This window comes from Astyanax mexicanus, chromosome 13 (genome assembly GCF_023375975.1).
Source record: "Astyanax mexicanus isolate ESR-SI-001 chromosome 13, AstMex3_surface, whole genome shotgun sequence".
Classification (NCBI taxonomy): domain Eukaryota; kingdom Metazoa; phylum Chordata; class Actinopteri; order Characiformes; family Acestrorhamphidae; genus Astyanax; species Astyanax mexicanus.
Genome location: NC_064420.1, coordinates 39,114,996 through 39,138,292, shown reverse-complemented (window position 1 = coordinate 39,138,292; position 23,297 = coordinate 39,114,996). Strand labels below are relative to the sequence as shown.

Here is a 23,297-nt window from a genome sequence, read left to right as displayed (position 1 = left end):
ACACACAATAAATGACATTATAAGTTGCGTGAGCAGAACACAGCAACCACTACCATCTGATACAGGCTCGACAGGAATCCAGAAGCATAGCGAACTATGTTCATGGTCCGTGCCTCAACTGCCAAGTACTCAGACGTCTGCAAAAACTCATGAGACAAATTACTACAAGAACAGCAGGACCACACCAATCCCCTTCATCCAAACTCTAACACAAACTTCAGTGCAAGCTCTTCTCAGGGGTCATCAGGCAGGCACCTTCCTTCGTCAGTGTTTCGCTGAATTAGGCCCACGACACCTCCAGAAGGCTCAACAGTGAAGTCTGGCGTCCCAGACCCACCCCCCTCCAAGCCTGCTGTAGAAGCACAAACTCATTCCCTTCCCCACGTAGCCTCAGCCCTTCTGAACCACAACCACTGACTAGATCTTTCAGCTACATCTGACAACTCCTTCACTACTGTCCTTAGCACACGACCTCTACTTCCGAATTCAGACAGCAGTCTTGTGGCAGACTTCGCAACAAAGCCTCTAGTACCTACCTCCACCGGTCTAATATACGCTTGCCACCCTCGCTCTCTTACAGCCACCAAGTCTGTATACTTCAGCCTTTTCCTTTCATAAGCTCCATCTACCTCGTCTTCAAACGGAACAGTCAGCTCTATAAAATACGATAGATAGATAGATAGATAGATAGATAGATAGATAGATAGATAGATATGTAGATATAGATTGATAGGTAAATATATAGATAGACACATGATCTAAATTCTAAGATCATATAAGTTATAAAAACCTAAAGACTATAACTTTCCACATCACTGTGTCACATCAAATCTTTCCACAACTGAGTAATGCATTAAAAAGCGTATTGAGGCCCAACAGTGACAGTTAACCACGATCCAGTGCACTAATGACTAACTCACCACTGCCCTCCACTGGTCCGTAACTACTTATTATAGGATGTGCCTAACATTGTGCATCCACACTGAGGCAGACTATCATCATCATCATCGGCGGTCACTCGTAATCGAGTATGACTATCCTCCTTCTTAATCCTTGTGGGTCTTCAGATGGGCGTAGAGGCCGATTCTGGACCCAATTATTCTTGTACAATATGGACAAGGGAAAGTAGCAGTAGTAGGTTTGGGTCTGGCCTGCTTGGATGTTGCTCTCTCTTTTCTAAGTCTGTGTTTGACTTGTGCAGCCTGGCAGAGGTCATCGTTATACAGTGCAGCACCCTTTTGTACAAGATTTCTCCAGCTCACCCTGTCTTTTGCAGTGTCTTCCCAAGATTTGAGTTCTATGTGGCAATTTTTTAGATTGGTTTTGATGTTGTCCTTAAATCTCTTTTTCTGGCCTCCAGGGTTCCGTTTCCCTTCAGCTAGCTGAGAATAGAGAACTTGTTTTGGGAGGCGAGAGTCAGGCATGCGAATAACATGCCCAACCCACCTGAGTTGGTTTTGAGCAATGGTGGCAGTGATGGTGGAGATATGTGCCTCCTCCAAAACGCTGGTGTTAGTGCATCGGTCCTCCCATCGAATCCTCAGTATTTTACGGAGACATCTTTGATGATATGTCTCAAGTGCTTTTAAGTGCCTACTGTATGTGGTCCAGGCTTCTGACGCATACAGGAGGGTAGGTAGCACCACTGCTTTATAGACCAATATTTTGGTTTTTGATTGGAGGTCGCGATTCTCAAAGACTCTTTTCCTTAGTCTTGAGAAAGCCCTACTTGCACAGCTGAGACGGAAGTCTATTTCATCATCAATATCAGCCTTCGATGACAGGAAGCTACCAAGATATTGAAATTGGTCCACATTTTCTAGTCTGGTGTTGTTGATAGCTATATTCGGGGGCAGGACAGGCCAGCTGCTTTTGGGTGAGGGTTGATAAAGGATTTGGGTTTTCCTTATGTTTATGGCTAGGCCAAGCTGTTTGTATGCTTTAGCGAAGACAGACAATGTGCCCTGTAGATTTTCTTCTGAGAGGGCTACAAGGGCGTTGTCATCCGCATACTGAAGCTCCATGATGGACACAGTGGAAGTTCGTCCTTTAGCTCTAAATCGGTTGATATTGAAGAGTTGACCTTCAGTTCTATACACAATTTTTACACCCTGAGGCAGGTTCTCGCTTATAAGATAAAGGATAGCAGCGACAAAGATGGAGAATAATGTTGGTGCGATAACACATCCCTGTTTGACTCCCTTGTCAACCCTGAAGGTTTCGGATTCATCTCCACTGTCACTGAGTACCATGGCAGACATATTATCATGTAATAGTCTCAGAACCCGGATGTATTTTTCAGGGCAGCCAAACTTTGCCAGAACCAACCAAAGAGCTTGCCGGTGCACCAAATCAAAGGCTTTGGTGAGATCTATAAAGGCCATATATAATGGTTGGTTTTGCTCCCTGCATTTTTCTTGCAATTGACGCACAATAACTATATTGATCCTGGGCCTGGGAAATTGATGCACTGTTTACATTAGCGTTTTGCTGACATATACGTGATTAATAACATTATTGATACAAACATTATTTTTCAGCTACCATCCAAAGGTTACTACATGGCATTCAGTGTCTGGTGGGTTTCTAAAGGGTTAAAGAGCAACAAATGAAAAAAACAGCATGCATTCTAAAAGACCAGATTGCCAGACTGCCAAATTCTGCAACAAAGCCAGTACTTAAAAGAACAATAACAGATTCATTACCAGGGAAAATAATTATTGAAATGGATCAACAGATTATGAAACACTGTCATTATGAGATTTCAAGACATGGGAATGAATGAAAATGAACATTACTCAGAGATAGACAAGCTAATGCTCACCTGAGATAAGCAAATTAAGGAAGAAACCTTGAGATGAACCAAGACTCAGTAAGAGGATCCCATCCTCCTCTGTAGGTACTGGGCAACTTCTAAGTGTTAAGTTTCAAACAATTTAAGCATGTACAGCTATAGGGATATAAAAGGATGTTAGATATAGAAGGACTATGGTCTGTAATTATACTACAAAGTGTTGTATGTGATCAGTGGAGCTGATAAAATGGAAAGTGAGTGTGGAAAACAATGGTGTTATGATTTTGCAATATGACTGTTTATTAGGGATGTTAACATTTACCACGTTAACACATGTCGTTCATCTGGAACCTTATATATTGATTTTTTTATATATATTGTTTTTTTTATGCAAATTAATCATGTGACAAAACAGATGCATTAGCTGTTTTATTTAGCGGTATAATACAGCAGGCTTTACTGTTGAGTTCAGAAGGTAGATTATCTTTAATTTATGCTGAAGTTTGCACATACATCATTGATGGTTTCCTTTTTTTTAATGTTGAAGGTGGAATATGGAGCTACACCCGCGTTTATTTTCTCCAATAAAGCTAGTAAGCAGTTAAACTTAAACATCTTAGCATTTCAATACAGTAAAAAAAATCTAGTCTGCCAAGTTTATTCCACAATACACTATTATTTTTGTCACCTTCCCTAAAATACAGTTCAGTACCAGCATTTAAAAAAAATATTCATGAGTTGATCTATGATTTAGTCACAGAGAATTGCTTTTAAGGGATTGAGTCCAATAATAAAAAATAAGTGTTTCTAACCCTGATTCTTTTATTCACATTAAAAAAAACCATTATCAAAAGCTTAGTGATTAATCACATAATTCTATTGTGAATAATTTGATTATTTTTTTTAAACGATTACTACACCACTAAAATTTATTAATGTATTTAATCTAAACATAGACCTCTAATTTAATGTGTAATCTGAGATTACACGTTCCCTCCTATTCGTATGAATATTAATACTATTGTTACGAGAGTAAAGAATAAAACAGCCAATCCGCTTTCGGCGAGCGTTGGTTCTCATGAATAATTTCAAAAACCCAACCAATGAGCTGCGTCCTGGGCGTGGCTAGGTTCTCCCTCAGTCAACGGAGATCCAAACTGCCACCGAGTCATTCGGAGAATGGCGGCCGCTGCTTGCGGTCCTCATGCAGGTGCCAGTGGTAGTACAAGCAAGCCAGCGCACAAAGAGCTGCGGAAAAGTAAGGATTCGCGGCGGAGACAGGCGGCCCTGTTGTTTCTTAACAACATATCTTTGGACGGACGGCCAGTGTTAGCCCTCAGCAATGGAACTGCTGGTCTCAGAGAACCCGGGCAGCAGTGCGTGGAGGCCGGCGCACCGACGGCGGCTCCTCCGCTGCTGTATACAGCGGGCAGTTACGGAGCCTTCAGCCAGCTGTCAGCTCCCATCAGCGGGGTCTCTACGGTTAACGCTGCTGTTGCTGCTGGTTTACCGAGGACTACCACCTTTCCCCCGGCCCTGCTCCCCACCACGGCACTGGTGTTTAACCAGGGCAGCAGCGACGTGTTTTCGGATCCTTTGTCGTCGTCTCAGGGATTCCCCCTGTCTCCCGTCTCTGGACCCCAGAATCCCAATTTAACCTCCAGTAAATCACCCGCCGTGCCCTCCAGTTACAACCCCGCACATCTGGACCTCCGGCAGCGGTGAGTTTTAGCTTTTCTCTATGATTTAATTAGATGTTTCTTTGGTTTACAGGTTTATGACCCGGCTGACCACACACAAATAGAGCTGGTGCGGCTTAACTGACGGTTTAACTCAGTAAAATAATCCACCTCATTCACTACAGAAGCGGAATATTATTTAAAAATGTCATATTAAACCTTTATACGAACCCCTTTATCTGTAAAGTCCCAGACTCAGAGCTTTTTCTGTGCTCACATTATTGATATTAACTACGTTTTCTCTTAAAAATCGCTTAATATTACATGTTTTCTGAAGCAACGGCCATTCAGGTGTGTGTAATGAAGTGTCTGGCAAGCTGTTTGTGACTTAAAATAGTGAAAACAATTAAAATCTCTGAGTTTTTAAGATTAGTTTGCTTTTCTTGAACGTTAGTTAATCTCTTCAATAGTGAGAATGTAAACTTCCGGGTCTTCATATAGTCTAGCTTTCATTTTCGCCTTAGATGATTTATATATAACTTTATTTCTGTAATAACTAAGAGACTTTATGGATCAGTTTATCTAATTTAGCTATTTATAGGCATGTTTAGGTAAAATAAACATTGTTGTTGTATTCTGTAAATTACAAACAACATTTCTCCCAAATTCCAAATAAAAATATTGTCCTTTAGAGCATTTATTTGCAGATAAATGTCTGAAATAACAAAAAGATGCTGAGCTTTCAGGCCTCAAATCATGCAAAGAGAACAAGTTCATATTCATAAGGTTTTAAGAGATCAGAAATCAATATTTGGTGAATAACCCTGTTTTTTAATCACAGTTTTTTATGAATCTTGGCGTGTTCTCCTCCATCAGTCTTCCTCTTGATTATATTCCAGAGGTTTTTAATTTGGTAAAATCAAAGAAACTCATAATTTTTAAGTGGTCTCTTATTTTTTTCCAGAACAATATTACAGTATTTACTGAGTATGTATTCCTTGCCATGATAGTAAATAACATTGAATACATGTTTTTTTTGTTGTATTACTTATTTTAAGGTTGAACAACCTTTATTTAATTAAACCTAATAAGCATCACTTAGTGTGAAACTTCTGACATTAAATCAAGGTATATTTAAAGTCTTTGAATGTTTGGCAGTCTTATACATTCCCAAAGCCTTTTTTAGACGAAAAGTGCGTCCCACACATAAGAATAATAGTTAGTTATTGTGATAATAATAAGATGTATTATTTAAATGTCCCTGTATATACTACAGAGTACAAACAAGGTATACATATTTAATGTAAGGAAACAGTTACACACAGTACATATTAAACCATAATGTGTTACATGCACTAAAAAATCAATTTTGGCATCCAAGATTAATGTTGTTTCAGTTGCATAAAACATGGAAAGAAATAAACATTGATTCAACATAATTTCACTATCTGGATTAGTTTTAAGTGTATTGGTCTATTCATTATTGGAGCTTATACAGTATGTACAGCTGTATGAAACAGACTGGCCTTGCTTGATACAATTTGATACTTTGAAGTACATGATTTACTGATTTCCAAAAATATAGAGTTAGAAAAAAAAATCTTTTAAAATTGCAGTCTCATTAAGTATTACAAAATTTGCATTTTATTAAACTAATAAAGGAGAGATAAGAGCTTGTTAGAGCTATAAAAGTCATTAAAGTATGGCCAGTAACAGTCAGTACACATAGAATGTTTCTCAGTAGCAAGAATGTAAAGAACTGACTTGTGTTTTTGGAAGAGGGTTCATGACAAGTTGCTTTGCAAGAATGAACTTGTCAAAACACAATGACAGGGGAACCTATGGAGATGTGCTACATACTTGCTATTGCACAAGCTGACAAGGCTTGTGAAAGGAGAATATACAAGCCTAACAGTATAATAGATTGAACAATCATTGTTTGTAGCAGCTTTACTACCTCTTTTTTTCTCAAAGAAGAACCGTTTAGAATATGAGAACTTAAAAACTTTGCTAAAGTTAGGGCTGGACAATATTTAATTAATAATATATATCAAAGAAAAGGTTTAGAGAATGTTTCAGTAAGATTTGTATGATGTTCAACACACATACAGTATACAGCTTCCATAGCCTGAATCCCTCAGTGCATGATGTAATACATGTTTATATTGATATCAGAATTACAGTGCCCCTAACTGTATTTAAGTGTCTTCTGCCATTACAACAGTCCTGAATTTACAGTAAATGCTGGATATTTCAGTTCCGTTTTGTCGGCAGTTCACCAAGTAATCCCTCCTCTGTTTCGTGGGCAATGCAAACCTCTTGGAACTCTTTAACTGTTCTTGGTAAATGTGTTCTCAAGTATTGGAATGCAATTTGTGCAGTGGAAGATGATGCCGGGCAAAGAACATGAGGATGCAAGCGCACATATTGAGGAGAGATGTCTGTGGACTCCTTTAAGAAGTTGCCTAGCACTCTAAAAATGAAAACAATTGATGTCAAGAAAAACTCTTTGTAGGCAGGGAGTTAAAATATATTTGTAAATGATCAGACAAAAGTCATCCAAACAAGAAATAAAAAATATTACAAAAAACATGTGATTCTTGGTGTAGACAATGTTACAAAGTACTGACCTCGCTCTGTGCCCAAACCTTTGCTTTGGGTTCTTTTCTGCTTTGTTATTTTAAACTGCAAGCCTAAAAGCAGTGGGGGGAAATAGTCTTACTTAAAGTATTAACAGATTATCATATTGTAGACCACATTTTACTTGCTTGGGTGTTCACAGTTATAAAACATTTGGCCAGGTTTCCCTCCATTTTCCAAGTTTTTGTATAGTGTAGTAGTGGGTTCTATGACTTGATTAAATGTAATTTTATGTTTTTTAAATGGAACATTTCTATTTTGCCACAGTTTAATGATGGATAAGTAAGCAACGTTATGCAAGCTATTCAGTTTTGAAGTAAAATGATTAGTTCCAGGGGTCACAGGGGTGAGAGGGCCTAGTGTATTAGATCAATGGACATGGATTAGAGGTCCACTACATCTTCAGTAAATCAAGCCTTCTATAAGGTTAAGCCTGGCCCCATGTTCCCATCTGTTAATCTCCTAACTCATTCTATCTGCCTCGGTACTTCATTCAGAAGGAGAGATTATCATGTCCTTATATAAGGTCTGAGAGGAGCTTGCTGGTCTGGACTGGAACTCATGTTACGTCTCAGAGTGGATCATATTCCCCTTCAGTGATACCAGCCACACAAAACTCATCAGCACCAACATGTAACGATGATTAGTTAATACAAACATTCATGTCTGGCCAGTGTAAGAACATCTGCAAAACAGGAGACTGAACGTAACTTGATCAAAATTTGGCTTAATACAGAAAAAGAAAACTTAAAAAGAAAGATTTTAAAGCATAGTCATCAGAACCTTTTTGAAACGAACGTTTTATTGCCGTAATTGGCTGGAATGAGTAAAGGTATATTTGTAGGAAAGACTACAGAACTTTAGTAGGAAAATACCCCGTCTACTGTTAGACACTGGTTTGTGTTGCGGCCAGGGGATAGGACAGTAATTACAGTAAATAGTACTAAATTCTGAATTTGCAGATATACAAGATTTCCTTTTAACAGTGCTGAAAATTCGTTCAAGAAATCATTCATTCATTCATTTGACAGAATTTGCCATGAAAATCAAGCTGTGCACAGGCAAATTTAACATTTAAAGTGTTTGTGAGTGAGGGAGAGAGAGATTTATATACTCTTTAAAACTATATAGACAGTGAATATTGTGTATATATTTTGCAAAGAATATATAAAAAGGAACCAGAAATGTAACCAAAAAATTATCTGATTTAGTGAGAAATGTATTACTTATCAGACTATTTTTGAATAGAGATTAAAGCATGGTTTCGATGATTCATTGCTTCACACATCTATTCATTTCCTGTACGACTTGTCTTCACTGTTTTGTTGCAGAACGCGTAACCAGTCAGGGTCTCCAGGGCCTCGGGCCAAGAAGGTGCATTTCATCAAGAACATGAGGCAGTATGACACCCGAGGCAGCAGGTGAGTCAGCAAGTGTGAGACAGTGGGAGTTAGCCAACTGAGAGCAGCATGAGTCTGCCTATGACACATAGGATATTTGAAGCTTTTTATTATTATATTCGACTGCTCTGACGAAGCTGAATTGTCACAGTAGACAGGCTCAGTGCTTCTATACACAATTATAATTCTGACATGAAGGAAAATCATAAAAAGGAAAAGTTGCATAAAGGATCTCCTGAAAATAGAACTCCACCATAGAAGCACTATTATTTTCGCATTATTGCTGCCGATGCTGTTTACATCTTTTTCATACTAATCTACTGATTTACAGAATAATATAGCTGATTCTGTTGACCTGATGAAGACTATAACACCTAACATATCGTTTCTTTCCTTCTCTAGACACGTGCAATATAGAACCTGTAGAATTTTTTTTACTTTCAGTGATATATCTGTAATGTACAGACTATTATGACAATTAATGCACTAAATGGTAAGATTAGACTGTACAATAATAAAGAGGAACTAATAAAATACTAAGAAAATTTAAAAAGATATATTTCAAATACAGGCATAGATAAAAGCATAAAAAGTACAATGAGAAAATTGTTTAATTGGGCTGTTTGTTGTGTTAAGAGAGAGTGTATAGTAATAAATACAGGTGTTTTAAAAACAATATTTCAATTAGTTGATTCATGAATCAGGTAAATTTAACTGATTATTTGTAGCAAATTCATGTAGATTTTCTATCTTAAAGTAACAGCTTTAGAATTATATTGATGCTCTACAAACATATAATAGGGAGAATTGTGACTCTTACCATTCAGCAAAGTGTAACTCTGGGTGTGAAGTGGAAAAGACAACACTTGTGGGAACTGTGTAATGCTGCTGTGTAAATCTTTATAAAATCCTGTTATTTTATGTTATGCCCTCCACATGTTCTAATGCTTCCTCCACTTTTAGTGGCGCAAAGCTTGAATTGCACTTCCCAACTGTGAGGGCAGCCCAGGAGTTCCAATTCTTATATAATGCTGCATTTAATGGAGTAATCAAGCTTTAATTTTTTTTTTTTTAAACTTAATGCTTCCTCACTTTTTACCTTTTATCCACAGTTTACACGTCACAGCTTCTGTTGTAATATTTAAACCTAATCTGCTCTGATCCTTTGGTATTATTTGCTTGCAAAAGATTGACTGTCAAATCCTATTGTCATTAGGCCTGGACACACTGCCAAGCATAAACTCGACATTGTTGATTTTCTCATTCATATCCTCAGCCCCATGACATCAGCAGAGTGCAATGTGTGCCCTTCATCCTCATCCAACACAGTCTGTCACTAGCTGCTGAACTGCTGGGCATGCTATTGTTCATGCCTCTAAGCAACCTGTCAGAGAAGCATGTACCCTACATTGTCTCAAGAAACAAACACAAAGAAATGTTTAGTTTGGCTTTTTTTTTCGCAAGAGTTGGATTTAGACTATTCTCATTGGTGTAATCCAGCTTTTTTATTAGTGAATTTATTCAGAGATTAGCTGGTCACGCTGATTTATTCATTCTGAGTCAGTTCTACAGTAGTTTAAAGGTTATGTAAGTCTTCAGGGCTCTGCAGATCAAAGATTATTGTGACTTTTGTGTTGCAAGTTGGAATTTCTTATGGTTTTGGAAGGACAGTATTGCTTGGCTGAATCTGCAGCGTGAGCCAGATTTCTCACCATGACAACATCTCGCAGTCAGGTCATTTATATGCAGTGTTTGACATGGAGCTTGATGTGTTGACCACTGTACTAAGCAAAATTTATAGGTCTGGAGGGCTCACACCAGATGTAGTGTGATGCTGTATTGTGTGTGTGTTGTGGTAGTGCTGTGTGTGTGTTGATACTCTTTCTGGGCTCAAAAAGAGCAGATGGCCTGACAGTATTTTATTTATTTATTTATTTATGTTTTACAGTCTGCCTGAAATGTTTAACCTTGTTCGCTCATGTCCATTAACATATTAACTAGCATTAGTGGTTGATTTACACTAGTGATAGTAAGATCACCTTTACAATGGCAGAATAGAGTTGACTTCATGTCTAGGCAAGCACACTACACTACACTGCACTGCACCAGTAAGCGTCCTTGGCAAGACTCTTAATGTTGTTCACCCATCTGTCTAATATGATTCAAATGGAGGTCAGAATCAAGCAAATGCTATATATGTAAGAGTAAGTACAATATAATGTTTTATTGTTGTTAATAAATATATATTAGCTAGTTATATTGTAGTGTCATTAGGGGAAGGGTAACAGAGTGAGGTCATAGTTCCTTTTAGAACAGGGACAGTGCATGAAATGACTGGAGCAATGGTTCTCTCTGAAAATGGCAGCTCCACCAGTGGAGCTCTTATCCTCCCCCACCAGCACAACCACTACAACTAAATTAAACTGAATTAAATTAAATGCATGCACACATGCATTTTGATCTGGTTATTATACTGTGAAAATCTTCTACATTAACCCTATATCTGTCAACCTAAGTTAAGTCCCATCCAAGAACACACATTTCAGCTCAGCTCTGCCTTTTAAATGTACCACAACACAGGGCAGCCAAAAATAACAGTGCTTATTTACATACAGTATATTCATTTTTAAGGTACATTTTAACTGTTAAGAATAAAGAAAGGGTGTAAAATAATAGAGTATAAGAGTGGACCTTCTTGCCTTAAGATTTGTTCTGGATTTAAGAGGCTAACAAGTAAAGGCATTTGTAGGCACCAGTTCAGCATTGTGCAAATTGCATGCCTTAATCTGTACACACTTGCATCACACCATCACAAGTGGTTAGATAATCTTAGTTAATCTGGCTTGTGTGGTTCCTGATACTGATATTCTGGTATCTTTAAAATGGACAAACATGACACTCAAAATGTAATGAAATAAACAAGCAATATCTTCCTCCTGCTAAGCTTTCATTACATGTTGGCCCCTCATATCTCCAGAACCAAATATTGGGCCAGGTTGTACTTTTGTACTGTCTTTTTTTTTATTCAAATGAGCACACAATAGACAGATTTTGAGTGCATTCTATTACCCAGTTTTATCTGTAATGGACCAAACTGTGATTATTGGTAATTAAACAGAAAATCTACCTAATATTTACATAACATGAAATCAGTTAACTACTATATTAACATAAAAAGTGAGAGACAGCTGCAACACAAATTCAAATCCCATTTCAAATAGTGTGGTCCATCTAAAGGACTAGAGGTGGGGAATATGACTAATTTATTGCATTAAAAAAAACATATTGCTACTGTAAGACTCTTTGTAATACCACTGTTTAAAACTATAATATATGTTTAAAGAGTACTGACCAACTGCAAATTTCATTATAAAGAGCTTTATTAATGAATCTGAGGCACGAATCTGCCTCTACTAATACATTTTGTCTGCAGTTCAAACATAGCAGAAAATATTGTGTATCATGAAAATATTTTTAAATATCAAGATTTATTTTTTTTTTTAAACCATGTTGCCCACCCCTATTTTGGACACCTAACATGTCTCATGTCTTTTAATAATTAGCTTAGAGTTAATGCTGCATTCCATTTAACTTAGAAGTCAGATCTTGGAGCTGGGAATGATGTAAAGCTCAAATTGACTGTGATAAACAGTGAAACATTAACATAATTGTACACCATTTAAAATAAAAATTAAACAAGTGTTAGCTAAACACTTGGAAGTTCATCACAAATAGTTTGACAATCATTTACTTGTGTTTTATAGTGAATTCAGACAAAATATGTCACGTTTAATGTCACAAGTTATCATTGTTACATTTGAACATGATGGGACGTTGGAAAGTACTGTGTGTACATCTGATTTAATGACACAAAAAAAGAATAAAGTGATAATAAACTATTTGGTGCTACTGCTTTTAAAACTGTTTGTTTGCAGTGCAGCCATTTTGGATTCTAAAATCTGGCTGGGTGAGGTTCTCATGGCTTTCCAAGTAGGAAAATTCGATTCGAGTTCAGTTGAAATGCAGCATTAGTATATACAGGTATAGTAACTCAAGTATGTGTGTTACTGGGTAGTGTATCAAAGGACTGACGCTGTCTCTTCTGTGTACGTGCTGTGTGTCTGTGTTCTGCAGGATTGTACTGATCTGTGCTAAGCGGTCTCTGTGTGCTGCTTTCTCTGTACTGCCCTATGGAGAGAGCTTTCACATCAGGTACTGAGCTCCTGCAGACAGCCACACAACATCTTTCATTACATAACATTAAAAACACCCAGCAGGGGTGGACAAATCAATAGTCCCATAGGCTGCTGTTAATCCTGAGATCTCTGTCGTAGGAATACGTTTTATGGTGGGGGGCAGAGCACACTCAACTGGTAAATCTGATATTGATCCCATGATGTGTTGAGGACGAGGTATATTCTGATATGATTAATGGAGGAGTAAGCTTTGTTGACTAATAATGTCCTACTATATACTGTGCACTCATCATCAAAAAACATAGTTTTACACAGAATGTAGTGTCTGATTGCGATGCAATTTATAAGAAAGATAAAGATTACCAGTACAATGCATGATTAAAAATTTAGACTCATATATGCTAAACTGATTGAGCTACGCTTACAGAAATGGTGTATAATTTATGTGTAACACAATAGGCCAGGAGTTCCTAATGGTGTCCTGCAATAATCCTGCAATAGAGGTGGATTGTAGATTGCACGTCCAATATCATCCAATATTTGCAGTTGCAGATAGGTCTGGAGATGTGGACGGCCATTACGTCACATCTGTGTCCTCAAGGCAAGCTCTTGAGATGGCATTGGCATGTGGATGAGCACTGTCTTGTTGGAATGGTGCATCCAGAAAAGATCCAGAAAAGTGCCCACTGGTTCCACTGTATATCAAATACATAAAAATATACTTACTTATATATTTTTTTTAATGAAATCTGATATGTTTGACAAAGTGTACTAGAATATTCTTTAAGGTGTTTAATGTACAAAAAATCAATAAATCATGGGATCAATATCAAATGTATTGTCAAAAATTGTTAACTTCTTTGCACTTGTTTAACTGTAGTTTCTGTTTCTGTTTTAGTTTTAGTTGCTTGAAAGGCTTATATATGTTTATAATCAGATTGAGTTCAGATATACTAAATCAAATACTAATTTTAATGAAATCAGAATAAGCATTGATTTGTCCACCTTCAATCCATATTCTCCATTCCCATCTTATTCATACAGTAGAATAATCCAAATGCTTTGTATACCTGTAGTGCCTTACTGCGTCTCTAATAACTCAGTACCTTCTCAAAACCCCACAGGCTTTCTTTAACATTCAGCTTCTTTAGAACAGCTTGTTTACAAACGGCAGCCCTCACTGGTGTATGGATAAACAAGCAGTCTGAGCAAGTGATCAGCACGAGATCAGCCTGAACAGCTGGTGCACCAACAGGCTTCACCAGTGACTCTTATTTCAAATAAACAGCAGCAGTGCCTTATTTAGTAACCCTCTCTCTATCTCAGCATCTGAACTGATATAAGCAACAACAGTTGACCACAGAGTGTATTATTCAGTAGAGATGACTAACCGATTAGCTACCCGTCTTTCGCAGTGACTCAAAACTGGAGGCCCAGAGACAGAGGCATCCGTCAGGGGGAGCGGCTGATATGGCTCCTGCACTGGAGGGCGTGGAGCTGGGGGCTTTTGGAAAGGTAAGAAGGGGAGTTGCAGATGGATCATGTGCCTTTATTTACGTTCCCACCATGTATTCCTAGATACATTCTTTTTTTATTTAGCATAATTGTCTTTCTGTGTACATATCTCACATGCATTCCTGATGTATGCATGTTTGTTTGTCTATTACAGACAGTATCGTATGCACGGTTCCTTCTCCCTACTAATGCCCTAGTCAGACAAAAAAGCAATGCGCCACAGGAAGCAAGCACAATGCAGACGCCCATGCCCCGAAACTGGATAAACGGCCAGAAGAACTTCACTCCGTCTCGTCTCAGCACGGCCATCTTACAAGAGTCTGGTATGTTGCTCAAATTTTGAAAGCACACAAGATAGGGCCTTATAACTAAAATATCAATCTATATAATTTTGCTAAAGCAACTGTACTGTTGTCCAATTTATATTTTTCATAATTTTCTGACTGATTTTTGCTGCATTTCTCTTCACACCTTTATGTATATATATATATATATATGTATATATATAAAGATATTTAAACTCTTTATTGTTTACGCTTGTGTTGTATATCTCATCTCATCTCATCTCAATGTCAACCGCTGTATCCGTGAAGGGTCGCGGGGGGGGGGCTGGAGCCTATCCCAGCAGGCATCGGGCGGAAGGCAGGATACACCCTGGACAGGCCGCCAATCCATCGCAGGGCAGACAGACACAGACAGACACACAGACACATTCACTCACACACTCACACCTAAGGGGCAATTTCAATCAAGTTCCAATTAGCCTGAACGTGCCGTCTTTGGACTGTGGGAGGAAACCGGAGAACCCGGAGGAAACCCACGCAGACACGGGGAGAACGTGCAAACTCCACACAGAAAGACCCGGGACGCCCCAGCCGGGAATCGAACCCAGGCCGTCTTGCTGTGAGGCGGAAGTTGTGTTGTATATAGCTATAAAATATTTAGTTTAGATGCAGCAATTGATTTTTTTTCCCCCATATGAATGAATTGGGTGTGGAAGTTTTATACAAGTCTTTTACATTTAAATGATGATCCAGTACTACAGAAACCACCTGTGGCACTATAATAACCACCTTTGGATACCATAGCAACTTCCTAGCAAACGCTTCGCTCCCAAACTCTTATCCACCACTTAGCAACCAACTAGAAACACCGGAGCAACCACATAGCAACAGCCTAGGAACTACATTAGAAGCACCTGGGATACCACAGCAACTGTTTGGCAAACTTAGCAAACCATAGCAATCACCTGGGAGATCATACTAACCTCCTGGCAGCACCACAGCAACACACATAGATACCATAGCGAATCCCATTACTAGCAACATCAGAGCAACTACATTTCCACAATCTATTGAGGTTGTCAAAAATGTATCAACATTTTAATTTATCATTCGATTTGTCCCTAACATAATTTTCGTGGCAGGCCTAGGGGCTACAAAAATTGTGTGTATGTGTGCTTTTGCACATCAGTATCAGCAATGGGTGAATGTAGCTGAATGCAGTCATTATAAGGGGTGTCCACAAACAATTAGGCAAAAGTAGAGGCAGATTCCCAGACAGGGATTAAACCTAGTCTTGGACTGCACAGCATTTTGAATAGAGGTTTTTAATTGAAAGGAAAATGTAGTCTACTGCTGCCTTCAAGTCATGAACACCACCACAAAACAGTTTTTACCAGTGGAAACTCGGAATTTTAGATAAGCCCCAACTTTCCCAGTTGGGAGCATGTCAGTAACAAGAGGTCATGGCATCTGCCAGTATGAATCCTGCTCCTATAGTAAACGATAAAAAATAAAAAAAAGCTAATCAATTGCTACAACACGTAAAAAATTGCAGGTTGCTATTAACTAACTTATACAATCACTAGCAATATGTGTAAAAAAATTAAAAGTCTGATATTATTCACGGTTCTAATGGGATAAAAACGTCACTCACCTAATGATTGTCTTAGGGCAAATAACCCTCCTGTTTTTTATGATAATAGACAAAAAATATAAACAAAAGGATTTTCCTAATGGCGTCCATTTCCACCCGACCAAAAAACATGTCAAGTCATATTTGCGATCTCCAACCTCGTAAGTAGGAATTTCTGAGGACTTAAAGGCAGCATACAACTAGGCCTAATCTACATCCAGAAAACTGACCTATATTGTAGTTGAAACAAAGTGTATTACACTGGTTTGTCTTATCAATTTTACCACATTTTTAAATTTACAACTTAATTTCTGTGCACTTTTCCCAGGTGTTGAAGAGCTGACGGATTATGACCCCAATCTACTGAGTGACCCCCAGTGGCCTTGTGGAAAGCACAAAAGGGTCCTAATCTTTGCCTCCTACGTGGTACGTGTCCTAACTTAACAGTCTCTTAAAAGCTTTTCCAAACCGTAATATAACAGTACCTTATCAAGCTCTCTGCAGACCTTTAGCAAACTCTGTTTATGACCACATCAGCTGTAGATCACAAGACCAGGAAAAAGTAGATAAAGGCTGGAGGCTGAAAGTTATAAAGCACCCTGCTGTGACTCAGTGCACTGCAGTAATGATCTTACTGATAGTGTGAGGCATTGCAGACTGGAAAGGGGCTGTATTTTTAGTCTTGCAGTGCCAATAAACGTGAAATCCTGTGCTCTTTAAAGGCCCCAGTAAAATAAATGCTTTCTTGTGTCTTCCAGACAACTGTTATTGAATATGTGAAACCGTCTGACCTGAAGAAGGACATGAATGAGACATTCAAAGAAAAGTTTCCCCATATAAAGCTGACCTTGAGCAAGATTAGAAGGTATGAAGTCTTGCTTTGGTTATTTATGCATAATACATCTGTGTAAATAGCACATCTTTGTCTCGTTTAACGCATTCAATTATATTAATTTTAATCTTCACTTGAAAAATGTTATATACAGTACTGTGCAAAAGTTTAAGGCACCAAAGCAAATTACACTAATCCATTTATCTCAGCAATATGAGTGTTTTTACCTGAAAAAAGCACCAAAAAATCAAATGATTTAAACAGATGCAAATAAACATGCATACAGTAAAACGTAACAAGACATTCTTATTTTTAACTAAGTATGTTATATCCTGTGAGCCAAGCTGAAGAACAAAGTGTAGTGTAGTTCCAGATTTCTCCTGGATGCTCCTCAGCCAGCATGTGTATATGTTCAGTTCCATCGGCAGCTCACCTGATTTACCAAATTTACCAATTTACCAAACAAGGTGTTGATATAATGAGAGCTAGAAATAATTCTATTAAACTCAGATTAGGAGGAGAGATTAGAAGATGTTTTAAGGAAACAGGGCTGTAATTTTTGTTTTAAATATATATATATATATATATATATATATATATATATATATATATATATATATATATATATATATATATATATTGTCATATTTATTTAACTTAGTAAAAGTACTGATGCATTGGAAACATATACAGAATATATAACAGAAACCATACTGTTTATGGTTTCTAACCTTAAACCTCCATGTGTTTAACATATTTCTCTCACAGTTTGAAAAGGGAGATGCGTGCTGTGAGCGAGGAGTGTGGTCTGCAGCCGGTTACCATAGCGATGGCCTATGTGTACTTTGAGAAGCTGGTTCTGCAGGGTCGGCTGAACAAGCACAACAGAAAGCTCGTGTCTGCTGTCTGCGTCCTGCTGGCTGCCAAGATCAGCAGTGACCTTAAGAAGCTGGAGGTCAAACAGCTGATAGATGTGAGTGGCACTGGTCCAAGTGAATATACTAACCTATTACTAGATATTGCGGACATCCCGATTAATTAGCATCAAGATTTACATGTTTAGCATAAAAAAAGAAAATGTAGTCTTGTGTTCCTCTTGTGTCTTCATATCTTTACTGTCAGATGCATAAACGGTTGACCAACAGTGATCTGGTGTTCTAATACTGTAGCTACATTCTAACCATTAAATTAGTTAAGAGGATTGTAATGTAATAACTTGAACACGACTGTGAGTAAACAGATACAGTGACAGCAAAGCAACAACAAAAAGGCAATAATATCTTTTATTGGAGAAATACTTTTAATGGAGCATTGTACTTTCATTTGCATGATTCATTTAAACTGACTTTTTCAGATCATTCCTATTGATCCATATACCACAGCTGGTATTTTCAAATGCAGAAATGAGAATTAAGAGGATTCCCTGTGGCAGAGATAACATGTTTAATATATACTACAGAATATGTCTATAATTTTGTGTACAGCCCTCCTAATAAATAAATTCAGTTCCTTTAAGTTGAAAACAATAGCAAATGTGCAAATACACACACACACAGTCTTTTAGTTTCTGTATAGAAGTATTGTCAGAATAGAGCTCTGTAAAAAAGAAAAAAAAAGAAACCACTTAAAAATATTTCTTTGATTTTAGCTAATTGAAATCCACTCGGGAATATCATCTAGAGGAAGATGGATGATCACAAGCCATCAGACCAAGCTGAACTGCTTGCACCAGGAGTGGCATAAAGTTAAACAAAAGTAGTGTGTAAGACTGCTGGAGGAGAACATGCCAAGAACTGTGATTAAAAACCAGGGTTATTCCACCAAATATTGATGAAAACATATATGAAAATCAGAGAAACTGATTCAGAAACTGAAGTAGTCTCTAAATTATTTCTAAATAACCTTCAATTGAAGGTACATTTGTTTTTATTTTTTTGTGAAATGGACATTTCGAAGATTTGTAACTATTATTTTTCTAGTGGTTTTTTTAAGGTTTCTCTATATTTGATGTATTAATTGTTATCTTCTCTTTTTTTCTTCCTGAGCAGAAGCTGGAGGAGCGTTTTCGAATAAGTCGACGGGAGCTGATTCCTCTGGAGTTTCCTGTTCTGGTTGCTTTAGAGATGGCACTGTACCTCCCGGACAGCAAGGTCATGCCACACTACCGCAGGCTGGTGCAGCAGGTGTAGGTCCAGAGAAAGGCCATTCCCTCCAAGGGAGCTGCAGGCTGTTTTGTGTATTTGAGGACTCGGACTGGAGAACAGTCTACGGTGGCCTGCAGTTTTATAAGTCATGAGTCCTAAAGCACCTTCAGTCTTCCGTGTTACTCAACAACCCTCATAACTGACAAACCCAGTTTTGTTTGGTGTGACCGTTAGTTTAGAGGTTGACATACTGTGCTAAATCACAAAGAGTGCAGTTTATCAAACTGTATTTTTAACATACTTTTTTTTTTTTTTACTCTGAATTTTAATTCTGACTTTTTAAAGCAATGAGCATTTTTCTTAATGTGCCATGTTATTTATCTCTTACTGTATTTATATATCATACAGATATATTACTGCAGGCATTGTGAATGAAGACTGATTGTATGTTGTTCATAACTGGAGGTGGTGTAACTCTTTTTCGGTTCAGGTCCTCGCTGTGAGGAATGTGTGGCATTCTGAATCAAATCCAGCAAATCACTCTATGTTAGAGATGACATTTACCAGGCGCGTTATTTGTGCCGTTCTGTTTTCTTTTCCATACACTCCCGGTCCTGTTTTCACCTCTTGACTTCATCAGACTAGACTGTGATTGTGCAGTGACCTGTTATGAGAGCCAAACTAGTTTATGTAATTTCGAGAATTTTTTTTTTTTATTCCACACTCTTCAAAAATAAAAGTGCCAAAAAGAGTTCTGTGGAAAGATGCCACAGAAGAACCAGTTGTGGCTTGTGAAGAAGATAGAAATAGAGATAGGATAAGAGAAAGATATCTGGTAGCTGAATCTTCCCCTACTTCTACAGGGTTTCTGTATCTTTTTGAGCTTCCAGTAACTGCCACTAACTGATGCCTTGTTAGCTAGCATATGGCAACATGAGAGTAGGACCAGTCCAGCCACCTGCAGAGAAGATGTGACGCTTTTCATGTTCCCTTGGATTACCAGCCATAGATGTCTGTGGCATCACTGGGAATTAGTGTTTAAGAATATTTACTGAAGCCATCCACTATTTATTTATTTTTTCTTGAATTACTCCATTACTGAGTTTCTTTGATTTTACCAAATTAAAAAACCTCTGGAACATAATCAAGAGGAAGATGGATGATCACAAGCCATCAAACCAAGCTGAACTGCTTAAATTTTGGCATCAGGAGTGGCATAACGTTATCCAAAAGCAGTGTGCAAGACTGGTGGAGAAGAACATGATGCCAAGCTGCATGAAAACTGTGATTAAAAACAGGGTTATTCCATCAAATATTGATTTCTGAACGTTATAAATATGAACATGTTATAAAACAACAATGTTCATTTTACTCAGACATATACCTATAAATAGCAAAATCAGAGAAACTGATTCAGAAACTGAAGTGGTCTCTTAATTCTTTTTTACAGGATTGGATGATATTTTTAATTTTTTTCTTCTGTCTTCCAGCCTGATGCTTTTTTGTTGTTTGTTCTGTTAAATTATTGGCACATTTATTTATATTAGAGTGCCAGTTCATGCAGTTTAGAGGGCAGCGCCAACTGGCGCTACATGACCTTGTGATCTAGCATGATGGGAGTGGGAGGGCCTGTCTGCTCACCCACAGAGAGCGAAGCCAGTTATGCTCTCTTGGATTCCCAGACACAGATGTCTGTGCTATTTTAAATTACAGCTATCGACTATTTAATATACTGTGTAGTACACATGCTATTTTATGCTAGCTATGCTGGTTTTAATTTTCTTTTTTTATCCCATTTAGTAAGTATTTTAGTTTTTTCTTTCCTGTTAAGTTATTTTTTATTTTTATTGTATTTTATTTTTTTATAATTTCTGACAATATCATCCTGATATGACCATGCTACCCTCCCAAAAAAAGTTACAGCTCTACTTTCTTATACTCTCAGCCAGAATGGTTCTGCAAACATTGAGCTGTTGTAAATGGAAGGCATCCACTATTTATTTTGTAGTATAACTGTGATATTTTTACGTTTTTATATGTTGCGTTATTTTCTATCAGCCTAATACAGATACTAATTTAAGGGGTCCCAGTAGACTCAATTTTTTTGGCATTTTTGGCACATTTATTTCCACAGGAGTGGCATTACAGACAGGTTAGCAATAGTAGCTATATTTGTGCTGAGGTGATTTTAATGCACATTATATGATGTAACTGTAATGCACAAAGGAATCTTATATGGGATGGAACTTCCAGTATTTATTTCTCGGAATCTGTGAGAATTGCATGATTGAATGTTTTGTGGACACTGCAATGTCCTGTGTGTGTGCGTTTGTGTGTGTTGTGTGTGTGTACATGTACATACTTGCCATTGAATAATAGGGGCAGAGTGGTTAGTCTAAACACTGACTGGCTTAAAACAAAGAAAAATAGACCTAAATTCACTATACTGTGTGTACAGTGTGTTCAGTAATAGAGGGAAACTGCCCCCTCAGTGCTCCAGTCTCTGTTGTGTTGTATTGATGATGATGTGAGTATAATTTAATGTTAGTGTGTTTGTGTGTGTGTGTGTGTGTGTGTGTGTGTTTGTGTGTGTGTGTGTGTCCTGCCTATTTACTGTAAGAGGTACATAATCTTGCTCGTTCTTATTTGGACCTTCAGATAGCCTTGATATTGTAGCTTGACAGTACCATGGTAGCTCAGTCCTGTGGATGACTGTGATGTACGTTGATCAAGCATAACATTATGACCACCACCTTCTTTCTCTAGCTATATTAAAGCTTTATAATTACAGTATTCAGTAGTCATGCATATGTTTCATGACTACTGTGACATTGAGGTGTTTAAAAACTCCAGCAGCACTGCTGCGTCTGATCCACACATACCAGCACCATGTCAGCGTCACTGCAGTGCTGAGAATGAATGACCCACCTCCCAAATAATAGCTGCTCTGTGGTGGTTTATCCTGTGGGGTCCTGGCCAATGAAGAGGCAGGGAGAATGGAGGAGGATGATAAAGTATGCAGAGAAATAGAACACAAGTGCTCCTAAGGTGGTCATAATTTTGTGCTTGATTTGTGTAATTTCTGTGGTACAGTTTTTTTTTCAATATGCATTTAGCTGTGAACCAACAGTTTTAATATTACAGAATTACAGAATATTCACTATGTTTTACTGTTTTGAGCTGCACAGCCCTCTAGTGGTGAATTTGGAAGCAGGAACTGACTGTGATGATTGTCCTATTTTTATTTTATTTTTCCCTCAGGGAGCGTGACTGACTGATGTTCTAGCACTCTTTATACATGTTTGTACAGTTTTTCATCTGAAAGAAAAGCATTTTAAGCTCCATTTGTTGTGAAGTCATTCAGAATTTACCTATTTATTTTACCATAGATCCTCCGAGTACACACTGTTTATACTGCAGCATTAAGTGCCTTGTTTATTACATTGATCATTTTGCTGCCATACCGCGAGTCTTCATATCAGTGTACAGACTCTGGACTCTGCACTCCACGATGGTCAGATATCTAGGACATTTCAGTCATACCGTATAACTACTGGTCTGAGATTGAACATGCACTGTGAAGGATGTTCTATGAGATGCAGCACAGTGAGAAAGTAGAGAGCTGTATACACTCTTCTTGTGAACATCTCTCTCTCTTTCTCCATGTTGTGTACGAAAGGTTCATGAATTGGTACGAACTGAAGAGGTAGTTTAGTCTATTTGCGATGACACAGTGTAATGTTTTGTGATGTGTGGATGTGAAGTCTTGTAACTTTTCTCTTTCTGATAGAAGAATCTTTATAAATATATATTTTTAACTGTTGCAACTGAGTGGAATGTATTAATTTATTTCAGTGATCACATATTACTTATTATAACCCATTTCTCCATTGCAGAATAGGAAGGTGCTTCAGGTTTTTTTTAGTTCCTACAAGAAACTGGTTTCTTTAAGAGCAAAAAAAAAGGGGGTTTGGCAGAGGCCATTAACAGACATACCATAATTCAGATCCTAACCCTGCCGCCGCTCTGGATCTATAACTGATCTACTATTAAGAGATGTTTAATTATGAAAGTATATTTTTAACCACATATTATGCTGACACACATATTAGGCTGCTTTAATATACATGATATGGCACATAATTATACAAAAGCACATTAGACATTATGATGACAGATC

At 37.7% G+C, this 23,297-nt stretch overlaps 1 protein-coding gene across 2 annotated transcripts; it reads left to right on the top strand.

Moving 5' to 3' along the window:
* Positions 1-2,419: 2,419 nt before the first annotated feature.
* On the top strand, positions 2,420-22,940 carry cables2a (Cdk5 and Abl enzyme substrate 2a). 2 transcript variants are annotated; one of them, XM_049486380.1, is made up of 9 exons: positions 2,420-4,515; positions 8,445-8,534; positions 12,648-12,725; positions 14,125-14,224; positions 14,379-14,547; positions 16,470-16,567; positions 16,900-17,006; positions 17,742-17,946; positions 19,022-22,940. In XM_049486380.1, exons 1-9 carry the CDS (start codon positions 3,974-3,976, stop codon positions 19,160-19,162), a joined length of 1,530 nt encoding a protein of 509 aa, XP_049342337.1. In that variant the 5' UTR covers positions 2,420-3,973; the 3' UTR covers positions 19,163-22,940. The 2 variants fall into 2 exon arrangements, with proteins under 2 accessions (XP_049342337.1, XP_049342338.1); XM_049486381.1 differs by lacking the exon at positions 12,648-12,725.
* Positions 22,941-23,297: the final 357 nt, after the last annotated feature.